The following is a 13,922-nucleotide window of genomic DNA, read 5'->3' on the forward strand; positions in this document are numbered from 1 at the left end:
CAGGTAGGAGAGGAAGAGACCAAGAGGCTGGGATTCCCAATGCTACCCCCTGTTCCAACTAGTCACACTTCAGCCAAAATAATTCACTCTGTAAAACTTGTTTTATTTTTGAGGTTCCCAGTAAGTTTTTTACACTGCTGAAGTAGTTTGGAAATCTAATCCAGCAATTCATCAGATGAGGGTGGGGGACCTCAACAAGGCAGAGGACAAAGTTTGTCTTCAGAAAGCAGTCACTCATCTGGGTTTTTACCATATCTAGCCTGCAATTCTCCATATTACATACGATAATTATGACAAAATTGTCAGTGGCTTGCTAAAGTCCATACAAAATTATGCCTATTGTATGTAAGAACCAAATGTCTCATGGGTATTATTAACATCACTAGTGTTTTGTTTATTTTATATCAACTCTTGGGGTTTTCTAGGAGCTATCTTCTAACACAACTCTTCAGTATCAGAGAAGGGGATCTTGTGCCTAGAAAAGGTAATAATAGAAGATATTTAAAAGGCAGGGAAAAAGGAGAAAAACACAAACAGTGTTGTTGGATTTTTCTTTATTTGTTTAAATTAGTGACTGTCATTTGGGTTCACAGTATCTTAGTAAATTATTTTGAAAATACTAAATTACAATTATTGTGTCAATATATTCTCGTTCTTTCAGTATTTTAAAAATCTAAAATCTAAATCCTTTGACTTAAGACATACCAAAATAGTGTGTTTGCACTAACAATGTAAATTGAATACATTTATTTGGAAAATGTGCTTCCACACTTCCATACTTCTAGAATGCTTAAGGAAGGGAAGAAAATAATTGACAAAGGAGAGTACAGCAAAAACAATTCTTACTCTAGTTCAAAGAGTTGAATCTTCATCTTTTTATGATGAAATAATGAAGCTAAAAAAGATGAAGGTGGATTGAAATGCTTCCTTTGCAACAAAAAAGTTTATTATCAAAAATATTACATTATCTTTCCCTTGCCCCTCCTCACCGCCATACAACAATATTTTCAAAAAGATTTCTTCAAAATTGTCAAACCAGCATTGGAATTATTTGAAAGTAAAAGAATGAAGAGAAACTTTTTGCAGTTATCATACCTTGACCATATACCAGCTAATCACAAAGACTTTTTCAGCAACTGGAAAATATGTACTAAATATATGCATCAATGACACCCTTGATACATTTTAATTTTTAAAATGCATTTAAAATAAATGATTTGCCTTTAAATTTCATTAACTTTCCTTAAGTTTATACAATTTATTTTTTTAAAATATTTATTTTATTTGGTTGCACTGGGTCTTAGTTGTGGCAGGAGGGCTCCTTAGTTGTGGCTTTCCAGCTTCTTAGTTGCAGCAGGTGGACTCCTTTAGTTGCGGCTCGAGGGCTCCTTAGTTGTGGCATGCGAACTCTTAGTTGCGGCATGCGTGTGGGATCTAGTTCCCTGACCAGGGATTGAACCCAGGCCCCCTGCACTGGGAGTGTGGAGACTTAACCACTGTGCCACCAGGGAAGTCCCCTTATAATTTATTTTTAATTTAAAAAATTTCATCTGCTAAGAATTTACATTAGAATAATCTGCTTATTTGATTTTTTCAATATTTATGATTTTATATTTGAAAAATATTCAGTTTTATTGACTTTTGATTTCTTTTTTTTCTTTTCTGCAGTACACGGGCCTCTCACCGTTGTGGCCTCTCCCGTTGCGGAGCACAGGCTCCAGACGCGCAGGCTCAGCGGCCATGGCTCACAGGCCCAGCCACTCCGCAGCATGTGGGATCTTCCCAGACCGGGGCACGAACCCATGTCCCCTGCATCGGCAGGCCACCACTGCGCCACCAGGGAAGCCCTGACTTTTGATTTTTATTTTATAAATTTTGAATGCCTTTTAAAATAAAATACCAATGTAAGTTTTTAAAATCAAAATGGTATTGTCATTTTGCTCCATACTGCAAACATTAGTTGTAACAAAATAGAAACGTTATATATATTGATATCAGGTGGCTGAACTCAGAAATGTTTAAGGTAATACTGCTGAAATTTAACTCAGTTCTAACAGATCTAGAGAGATTCTATGTCTTTATATTTAGAGCGTATTTCTTGTAGACAGGATGTATTTGGATCTTTTAAAAAATCCATTTTGATAATCTCTGTCTTCTAATTGAAAAGTTTAGTTTACTAATTTTTAAAGTAATTATTAATAAGTTTGGGTCTGGGTCTACCACTTATTATTTGTTTTCTGTTTGTTTCCTCTGTGTTTTGTTCCTCTGTCTTACTTTCCTCTTTTTTGTTGTTGTTGATTACCTGAATAGTCCTTAGAATTCTATTTTAATTTTCCTATTGGCTTTTTAGCTATATTTCTTTGCATTTGTATTTTTACAATATGCTCTGGGAGTTTCAATGTACAATCCACACAAAGTTAATATTGTACTACTTAACAGAAAATGTTGAAACCTTGCAATGCTACAAATCCATATCCCCAACCCCTAAGCCTTTATACTATAATTTTTTAAAGTATTATATCTATGTATGTTATAAACCCCACAGGACTGTATTATATTATAATTATTGCTTTAAATAGTCCTATTTTTGTAAGGAAATTAAGAGGAAAAAAGCAAAAAGAAAGTCATTAGTATTTTTACCTAGAGATAACTTCCTTCAGCATTTCTTATAGTGTTTGTCTGCCAGTGATGAATTTTTTGTATGCTTTTACCTGAAAATGTCCTTAGTTCTTCATTCTTGAAGAGTATGTTTGCTGAATATAGCATTTCGTATAACACCCCTCCTCCTATGTGTATTCCCCCCAACCACAGTCTGTCTGCTTCCATTCATTCTCCAGTGTCTTCGGGTAGCTGCTTTTTCTATTACTTCCAGGTATTAGAGTTGTTTTCTTTGGGGGAGAGTCAGTTAGGTAGGATGTGACTTTAGCATCACTGAATTTATCACACTGATTTCCCCCTCACCCCCATTTTACTGAGGTATAATCTATGTACAGTAAAATTCACTTCACATTGATTTTTAAAGTATACTGAGTTTTAAATAAACTGGCTCGAACATAAATACACCCATGCAGTATTTTCAATGTGGTTTTGAAGAGGTCGAACACTATTCAGTTTTAAATTTATCCAAGAAAAGAAATAACAATCTTGATTGTTACACAGGCCTTAAAAAGCCTTATATACTTATTTTTTAATTTTAATTAGGTATAGTTGATTGACAATGTTGTGTTTAATTTCTGCTGTATAGCAAAGTGACTCAGCTATATATCCTTTTTCATATTTCTTTCCATTATGGTTTAAGGATATTGAATATAGCTCCCTGTGCTATATAGTAGGTCCTTGTTGTTTATCCATCCTATATATAGTTTACATCTGCTAGTCCCAAACTCCCAATCCTTCCGTTCCCCTCCCCGCTCCACCTTGTAAAAAGCCTTATACACTCTTGGTACATTCCTAAAAGGCATCATAACACTCTTAGTAAGTCCTAAACTGTGTGTTTAATAATAAGGCACTACAGAGACCTGTAATGCAAATTAGTAGGAGATACAACTAACCTTTCTTCCTGAGTTTGGGCCTTTTTTCCTTGGTGTGATATTTTTAACAGAACTCCCCTTCTTGGGGACTGAAGTATGTGCAGGTGGTTTAGTACGACCTGATTTCCTGATCTGCTGTGTTGGTAATATTACAGCAGTTTTCTGTAGAGACTGCATTGAACGCTGGGTTGCTTTGGAAGGAGAAGGCTGTGTTTTTGCTATATTCTTTGTAACAGGAACTGAGGGAAAAAACACACAACACAAAAATACAATTAAAATAAATGACATAATTAAGGTATTTTCTTCTTATGATTCAAAAGAAATTTAACTCAATCTTTAAAAATATTCCAAAGGTCATTCATTGAAAACCACTTAAAATAAAGGTACCATTTAAAATGACGTTTTTGGTATTTATTTAAGATTTCAGATTATCAGGAAATAGTCTGATTCTCCAGAAAAAATAAAGAGGCTTTTACAATAAGAACCAGTAACTTCCCACTTAATTAGCACAGTGAAAATTTCTGTCAATTTACCTTTTGTCTGCTTCTCATATTTTTAGTCCTTGGCACAGAAAAGAGTTTTTCCTTCAGAAAATTATGCCATAAATACAGGAATCATTTTGGCCACCAATATAGAAAAACAACAAAGCAGCTACCAACGGCTCCTGCTTCATCTTTTAAACGCCAGGGGAATCCCCCTAACTAGATTTTTTTAGTGGCTAAAATACATTATGTTCCTATATGTATGTTTAATAGTAAAGCTTCATAAGCTATAATATAGACTCTACATTAACATTGTCATGGAAGGACCACTATCATGCCCAAGTGATTTGTATCTATTAGTTATTTGTAGCCCAATCGAGACAGTTTTAATATTCCAAATGAAGATTACCTGCCAGGTTACTCTTGTATATATTCATAGTTAAGTAAAGAGAGATATTTTTAGTATTAATCCCTTAATAATTTCATTAGTACAAAAAAATGAACTTTACTTTATAGTAAATAGTACTAACGTCAAAAAGTCTTTACACGAAGAGTTGTATAAGTAACACATTTATACATCTGTGCAAAAAAAAAAATCAACTACTTTTATTTTGAGGGCTTCATTTTACAACTTGAAATGAATCTACCACCTTGCTTCTCCCATCCTCAAAGACTATGTGTAAATGTGACCTCCAAAAAAAAAAAAAAAAAGTGACCTCCTATGACCTCCCACATCTTCCCTGCAGCCTTTTTATCTACCTCTATCAATTACCTAGTCCAGAGAATGGAACAGCTGCCAGGGCAAATGGAAGACCACTTAACTGCCACCATCACTTTCCCCCTCCCCTTATTTATAGTAATTTACCTACATACACCAGCCTTTGTTTAACTCTTTACCATCATCTACCTCATACTCCATACCCACTTCCACTTTCTTCAAATAACTCTAGTAACCTAATTCACATTATTTCTTCTTACTGAGTCTCCCTGTTATCATCTTCAGGAATTTAAATATCATACTTCTGATGCTCCATCATCCCGATCTCATCAATAGACAAGATACCTCCAAGATAACCAACTACCTCCAAGATAACCAACTGTGCTTCCCTTCTCCACCTCCAACTTCCTTACCTGTCATCTTTGCTTTATACCAACTGATCATGCTTTTCATTCTCATTGTGAGATGTAGCCACAAGCCCTCTCCATTTTCATCCAATCTGTTAGCTTTCTTCTGGCTTTACTTTACCCCCTTATCAACCTGCACCCAACTGTCCACCTCCACCAAAGCCCTCATAACTAGTATCCCTTACGTTATCACCCCCTGATCTTCGATCATGTCCAACATGTCAGCTCCAACCACTGAGTCACACTATCATTTGCTCTCTCTGGTCCTGAGCAAGGGTCAGTTCTCTCCTTAAGGGGCCAGAGAGTAAATATTTTAGGCTTTGAAGGTCACACATGGTCTCTGTCATACAATCTTCTTTGTCTTTCTCTTTTTTTAAACCCTTTATGAATATAAAAACTATTCCTAGCTCACAGGCTACATGGGCTAAATGTGGCCCTCAGGTTGTAGTTTGCCAACTCCTGCTACAGAACATTGGGATACTGTAGATCACTGTAACATCCATGCTAACCTCAACTGGGGTGTCACTGCTTCAACTCACTGATTTCCAAGTATGTTTCAATGGCAGAACATTTTCCCCTTTTTAAGCTCCCCTCTCCCTCTCACCCCATTCCATTCAGCAAATGACCCTACCATACTTTATGAGAAGATTAAAGGCTATCTTTTGGGAGTGATCATAACCATCCCATTCCTCCATCTTAAAATACTTTTATTTTCATTCATTCTCATCTCTTCCTGTTGTATCAAATGAAGTTTTCTCCCTACTCTTCTAAGCCAAATCCCCTTTCACTTTTGTCCTAATAACTATCTTCTCTGGTTCCTCTGGAACATTACAGTTTCAATTATCTCCTCTCTTCATGGTATTTAATCACTTGATCCCCAACTCCTTGCTCTCTCTTACAACCCTCATATATCCCTTATTTTGAAGTCTCCTTCCCTAGTTTTTGGTACTTTCAAGCCCTTGCATGAATCTTCCTTCTACTCACTACCAAGATACAAAGAAGAATCGCCTATACTTCATACTTCAGTTTCCTTATTATTCTGGGCTTCCTTAGTCTCCTATAATAAGCTTTTCTTCCCCCAACCATTCAAAAAGAATTCTTTCCAAGGTAATGTCCCCTTCCCAGTAACTAAATCCAAATAAATCCTCATTCTCTTGTCCCCACCTTTTAATATATGGCATGAAGAAAAGGAAATAGATTGCGCTCTGGACCTGAGTTTAAATTCCTGTACTAAGTTAGTTTAAGACAGAACCTAGGCGTATAGGAGGTCCTCAAAAAATGTTTACTAAATGAATGAAAAATATTTTCAACCTGCAAGCCAATGTTAGACCTCCAAAACAAGTATATTTTATATAAAGAATTGTAATAAAATATTACTTTGTGGAACATGGCAAATGTAATGAAATCACTATTTGATCTAAAAAATTTGACGTTTGATATTAATAAATCTTGGGACACAAAATATTTGAGCCATAGCTTCAAATATTCCCCCCAAATATAATATTCTATTACAATAAAACTCCTTGATGCATGGTATATATATATGTATGACCAAAGTAAGAAAAATGCATTATAAAAAATTAAAAATTTTTCACTTTAGAAAGCAAGCTTTTCAACGGCAAAGACTCAATTTGATCCACTGCCATATCCCCAGCACCTAGAACAAAATACTTTTTTAACTACTTTAAAGAGGAATGAGTAATCATTCAATACACTGAACAGCAAAATTAAACTATATACATTATACATGTATTTTTATCTCTCCTCCAAAGAGCAATCATATAACATACACACACCATGCTAAAACTCTATTCAGTATTAATTAAACTATTGAAAAAGAAAATAGATTTGTTTAAAAGATAAGGTGAAAATTATATATAGCACTACAACCATGTGTTCATAGTGGTTACAAAGTGAGTAAAAACCTCTTTGAAAAAAGTATGTAAAATATACAGAAGGATGTGCTAATCATCTTTAATAAAAGTTTTATGTGAACACCTAACACAAAAGATACCTGGTTCCTCAGTTTATCTTCAGGTAGAACAGACAATGTTTGGGTAAGAAAAATGTCCAGGAGATATGAAGTTACTCAATTATGAAAATGCAAAAGAAATGAATAAATCTTGGGAAACAATCAGAAGGCAGGAAATAAAGTCAAGAGTAGCCCTGGAAGCCTGGAACAGGGGGAACTGAAGAAAGAAAGGAGGTAGACGCCAACATGTACTGGCTACCCGTTACATGCTAAGTGCTTCAATATCTGTTATTGCATGTAATCCTCCCAAATGTCCTATGAGGTAGGTATTATTCCCCACTTTATACCTGAGGAAACTTAGGCTCTGTGCGATTAGGTAACTTTGCCAAGATCACCCATTTGGCTAAGAGACTTTTATCTCTTAAGCGCATGCTTTTTCTAATATGCCACCTTGCTTTCTGTCCTCTAACAAAAAAGCCTATTAAATTCACTCCCCTGAGTCAAAGTGCATGTGTTTTAAAAAAGAAGAAGAAGGCCCAAAAGACAACCCTGTGAACTCCTATGATAATTCACTAGTTGCTAGGTGCTCTCTGACAGAGGATGTCTTGAGTTTTTTTAAAATCAGATGTGGAGGCATACTTATAATGAGAAAACATTAACAAGTACAGACAAAAACATGCTGGTAAAACGTTTCATGCCTGGAGATTTAACCTTATTTAGTACTTATTGCCAAACAGTACTCATTAAATGTATGTTTCTGTTGACACATGAAGATGCTTTATTATTGAAAGATACTGCTTGCATTCTCTGAGCTATGAAAAGAGAGTAGCACATACAATTACCATAGAAAAGGAAATACACTTAGAAATGAACAGCAACCCCTATTTCCAGTTACTGTTATACATGTGCTGGTTTGGCTTACACATGGCTGACTTGAAGAGGAACTAAAATGGATTAGAGATATAAATTAATATGTATCTTGCTTTTGATCTAAAAAGACATGATAGAGGTATGGCTGCTTACTGTTCTCCAGATTTTTCCATCCACCATTTACTTAATACCTAGTGTGTTCTTTTTACCAATCTAGGCAATTTAGGAAATCCAGAAGAAATAAATATGGTCCCAGTCATACAGTTCATATTTTATATGTATATTTGTGTGTGTGTGTGTGTGTGTGTGTGTGTGTGTGTATGTATATATATATATATATATATATATATATATATAATTCCTATCTCCTTAAGAAGACAGATTTATGATTTCCTTCTCCTCAAACAGATTGAATGCTATATATATAACCATATGACAACAAGGGCAGAAACTACTGTAAAAACAGATGCCTTGAATTTGAGGCTAGAAATAGACAAAATCAAAATATGATAGCCAAAAATAGAAAAGTAAAATACGGTTTGGAAAAAACAAAATTGAGTAAAAAATCTGTCACTGTAAACATTTGACTTTGGAAACTTTTTCAGACTGAGGAATTCTTTGCAAGTCATCTTCCTTATTTTAAAAATGCATGTACAATGAAACTGTCATTATTCTAAGGATCTTTCATACTGGTAACTATAAAACCAAAGAAGCAACACAAGCCTCAATTATGAAAAACATGGAGATATCAATAGAGATGGTTACACCTAAACTATCCAACCTGGAGGCCTGGCATTCATAGAAACTCAGTCAAGGTACCCAATGTCCCTACCCGGAACTTTGCTCCCTGTTCCATAGAGCCCATGTTGCCACAAACTGATGGGTCACGGGCAGCAATAAAAGCCAAGGGGAGGCAGAATCAAGTGTAAACCCTATGAACTTCGTTCCTTCATTCCTGCTGCCATCCCACACCATAGCACTGGCCTCCTGGACTGGTATCTTCAGACACTACCCTATTTCTTCTCTCCTCTCCCTACACCTGTACCAGAGAAGCCACAATCCTATCCCAGAAACCTTGCTTTAGGAATCAAACGTTCATAACGGACAGAGTTTGCTTTACCTCGGAAACTAGCTTTTTGAATAGTTTTTTTTTGAAGGACTATTATTGTCACATAAGAGTGACTTCACCTTTTCATAAGCATACTGACAGTCTTTTAAATGCACTTATTTCCTTATTTTTTGCAATAAAAAATCCTTTTAGAAAACCTCAAATAAGCTAAGAAAAACTCTTGAAGGAAACCACAAGGGGTAGTTACTAGTGGAAAAGGAAACAAGGAAGCATGTTCCTGACACTTATCACAGCGGGCGTTTTGGAAGGCAGGAACTAGCTGAGGACTATGAATTTTCTCGGAAGAAGCAGGGTAGAGATCAGATGGACATGGAACTCTGGTACGAGCCACTCTTTACACCTATTCTCTCCCCTGCTTCTTACTATCTAGTGCAGAGACACTGGCTCCAGATTAATTACATTCAAATCCAGCTTTACCACATAATATCTATGAGAAATAATAGCTTGGGCAAATTAACTGAAATCTGTACGTGGCACATGGTATACACTCAATAAATGTTAGCTGTTATTATCAACACCATCACCATCCCTGTCTCTATTCTCACTCTCCCTTCCCAGATTCTAAGGGTGCTCCTTGCCTTCTTCCATCAATGGGTTGGATAATGGGGAAACACTGCTGTCAATGCCTAACAAATGGAAGAAAGAAGTTTCCTCCAAAGAAGGAACTCCTATTTATCTACATTATCTACAGCTAATACCTTCACTTCTTTTATAACCAAACTTCCTGAAAGACTAGCTCATGGTCACTATTATTGTCATTTTCTCATTTTTCAACCCTCTGCAAGCACACTTCATGCACCTCTTTTTAGGGAATCTGTGTGCTTACATCACCCATAACCTCCTAACAGCCACTGACAATGATGCTTCTTCCTGATCTTATTTGACTTCCAGCAAGCACTAAACACTTCTTTTTAAAATTCTTTTTTGGATTTCACATGGCTACTCCCTCCTTGTTCTCCTTGTACCTCTGTCACTTTTCCTATGGTGTCCCCCAGGATTAGCTATCTTCTCCCCACCCTCATCTCAGTTTTGAGCACTTTGGTTCACACCCTTGATTTCAGCTACTGCCTACACATAATAATGATTCCCAAATTGTTCTCTTGCTCATTCAAGCATTCACGTGCCTACCTCCCCCCACCACATCCCCAACAGGCCTGTCTCAAGTTCCAGAGCTGTGTTTTCAATAGCTAACAGATAATCTAAATAGGCATCTCAAACTCAACATGTCCAAAAGGAGAATCATCACGCTTATCCTATATGCTCTATCTTGATGAATGCCATTACCTTTTTTTCACCAAATTACCAGAAGTCAGAAATCTTGAAGTCATCTTTGTACTCTTCCTCCCTTCACATGTCTAACCAAGCCTACCTCCTTTAAGTACTTCCTAGTTGTGTTCTTCTTTATGCCTGTCAATGACTTGGTCCAAGACCTCATGACTTCTCACATAAGCTACAATACTAGCTTCTTAATTGGCATTCCCAGCTGCCCTTTCCAATACATACTCTATAGTACATCAGCATGACCTTTCTAAAATACAAATTGTATGTCACTTTTCCACTTAAACATCTTCAGTGATGCCACATTACCCATATGCTAAAATCTGAACTCCTTGGCCTGGTATCCAAGGCCCTCTAGATATCTTCACAGCCTCATCTCATCTCTTCCCCATCTATCATTATAGATTCAGCCATAATCATCTGCTTCAGATCCCCAAACATTCTGACCTTTACTGCCTTTGCAGAGGCTGACCCAAGAAAAGTTTTCCCTCCCTTGTCACTAGCTAAACTACCATGCATTATTTGAAATTCTGCTCAATTACCAGCTCTGTAAAACTCTAGCACTAAGCTCCGAGGCAAACTGTAGGATCTTAATGGTCATATACCACACATACGGCATTTATCTCTACTGGCACAGATCTTACAGCATCTTATCTTTACTTACACATCTATCTGTGTAGACACACTGTGAGCTCCTTTAGGGGAAGGAACCATGTAAGTTCCATTGTTATATCTCCAACATCTGGTCTAGGGTTCCACTGTTATATCTCCAACATCTGGTTATATCTCCAACATCTGCCACATAATGGGCATCCAATAAATGCTTGTTAAATGAATAAATGTTTAATATTCAAGTTTTGTCTCTGATCTTATATTATTATAGAGACAATTCAGGTAGTTTATGCATTAAATAGATGACCACAGCTTGATCACAACATTACAGATTTCTTGGAAAAATACGCTTCAAATACTAATCAACCAACTTAAAAATCAACTTCTAGAATACATTCCATTCAAAAATGAAGGAAGGACTGCAAATCAAAACCACAGTGAGGTACCACTTCACACCCACTAAGATGGCTATAATTTTAAAAAAAGGAAAATAACAAGTGTTGGCAAGGATATGGAGAAATTGAAACCCTCATACACTGCTGGTGGGAATGTAAAGTTGTACAGCTCTGTGGAAAACAGTCTGGTGGTCCAAGAAAAAGTTAAACAAGGACTCAAACAAGTACATGTATGGGCATGTTCATAGCAGCACTATTTTTTTTTTTTTTTTTTTTTTTTTTTGCGGTACGTGGGCCTCTCACTGTTGTGGCCTCTCCCGTTGCGGAGCACAGGCTCCGGACGCGCAGGCCCAGCGGCCATGGCTCACGGGCCCAGCCGCTCCGCGGCATGTGGGATCCTCCCAGATCGGGGCACGAACCCGTGTCCCCTGCATCGGCAGGCGGACTCTCAACCACTGCACCACCAGGGAAGCCCCATAGCAGCACTATTAAAAGTAGCCAAAAGGTGGAAACAGCGCAAATGTCCATCAATAGATAAATGGGTAAACAAATGTGTGGTATATACATACAATGGAATACTATTCGACCATGAAAAGGAATAACCGATACATGCTATGACATGGATGAACTTTGAAGACATTATGCTAAATGAAAGAAGCCAGACATAAAATCACATACTACATGATCCTATTTACATGAAATATCTGGAACAGGTAAATCCATAGGAACAGAATAGAGATTGGTGATAACCAGGGGCAAGGGGGAAGAGGGAGTGGGGAGCAACTGCTTGATGGGTATGGGGTTTCCTTCTAGGGTGATGAAAATGTTCTGGAACTAGACAAAGGTGGTAGTTGCACAACACTGTGAATGTACTAATAAGTGTTTCTGAATTTGTGCATTTTTAAATGGTTAATTTTATATTATGTGAATTTCACCTCATTTAAAAAAACACACTGGGGGAGAAAAGGGAAGAGAAATTTGTATACTTCAAATGAGCCAGAGACTTCACATATATTATTAAAATTTGTGTTTACAATTTTGTAAAGCAAGTATTATTCTCTCGATTTTACATATAAAGAAATAGAGGCTCAGCGAGGTAAGTAACATCCAATCCAGTATCACACATCTAGTCTAGAAGTGGTAGAAATGGGATTCAAATTCAGGTCTATCTCACCCCAAAGCCCACACTCTCTGCTTAAACCGGGTACTATTTTTAATTAGTGAGGGAAAAAATGAAAAGACACGGTCTTTTAATTAAAATATTTTCTATAAACTTAATGAACAAAATGCAGAATTAAGTGGTTGGCTTAAACATTTTTTCAGGTTCAAATCTGAGGAAGCTTACATGTAAACAACAAAGAAAAATATTTAAAGTAATACTGAAAACAAACTATCAACATGCCCTTAATAATCCAGTGTTTTAGGTGCTTCAGTTTTTTCAATTCTCTTGGCTGAATATAAACCCTTAAGGAAAAAAACTGCATCAAATATTGGAGCATCTTCTGATAGTCTTTCTTTACTCTTTAAATTTTCTTGTGGATTTTCTCTAATTCAAATATTTACAATCATAACACATTTTATATTTATCTATTAATTACTAGAATAACAGAGTAAGACTACTTAAGTAGATGGGACCAAACCAATACAATTCTGTATACATGGAACAGAATACAATATATGCTGTCCTCAGTTGGTCTCAATGACTCTTGGCAATGAACATTACTGATTTTTTAATTAAAGTTTCCTAATGTTTATACACCAAAAATATTATCAGTGATTATATCCAGATGGCAGGAATATAAACAATTTTTAGATTTTACTCATCACTTATCTTTGTTTTCTAAATGTTCTACAATAAATACCAATTTTTTCATTAAAAATATAAAATGCCCCAACAAAGATAAACAACCTAGCCACTTTTTGAATAAGAATATAACCAGTCACTCTAAATATTTAGATGTCTCTAGAGAAAACAATTATTCAACATAAGCATTATAATATTCTGTTTTGATAAAAAGCCATACAACTTTTAGACTAGCATATATGTATCCACTAAAAATAACATTAGAAAAACCTACACAGGTTCACTGCATACCTATAGAGACCTTTAGAATCTACAGCTCAGTCTCCAGCAGTTTCAGAATTAAAGAGCAGATCCCCTCATTACCAAGGCAGAAATCTTTCAGAGAAGCTTACTCAGCAGAACATAGTCATAAAAGCATCTCTACTGCCCAAGCAGTTGACCATCAGAGACATATGGGGCCTACCATTCATAGTAGCAGGGGCACTCTGTCCTGGTCAGATACCTTCCCACACCTCAATCCTGCCTCCCACAGGTCTCTGCTTACCATTCTTCCTTTTATCATTACTTAAAGACTTCTCTACCATACCACTTTTTTACTCTATCTCTTACTTGCCCAAAACAAACACAGAAGTCCTTTTTTGACCCTCACCCCTTGTTCACTTTAAAAGGTTTATTTGTTTTACCACTCAACACTACAAGGGAAAAAAAGTTACAAAGGAAAACAA

At 36.3% G+C, this 13,922-nt stretch overlaps 1 protein-coding gene across 1 annotated transcript in view; it reads right to left on the minus strand.

Moving 5' to 3' along the window:
• SCML2 (Scm polycomb group protein like 2) overlaps window positions 1–13,922 on the minus strand; it is a gene marked incomplete at its 3' end in the record, with an annotated part of 66,340 nt that overhangs the window by 14,460 nt on the left and 37,958 nt on the right. Inside the window, exon 7 of the mRNA XM_082864111.1 lies at window positions 3,552–3,769. Within this exon, the coding sequence (XP_082720237.1) occupies window positions 3,552–3,769 (218 nt within the window). The remainder of the gene's footprint in view (window positions 1–3,551; window positions 3,770–13,922) is intronic.

This window comes from Leucopleurus acutus, assembly GCF_964270905.1.
Source record: "Leucopleurus acutus genome assembly, chromosome: X".
In the NCBI taxonomy this organism is placed as follows: Eukaryota; Metazoa; Chordata; class Mammalia; order Artiodactyla; family Delphinidae; genus Leucopleurus; species Leucopleurus acutus.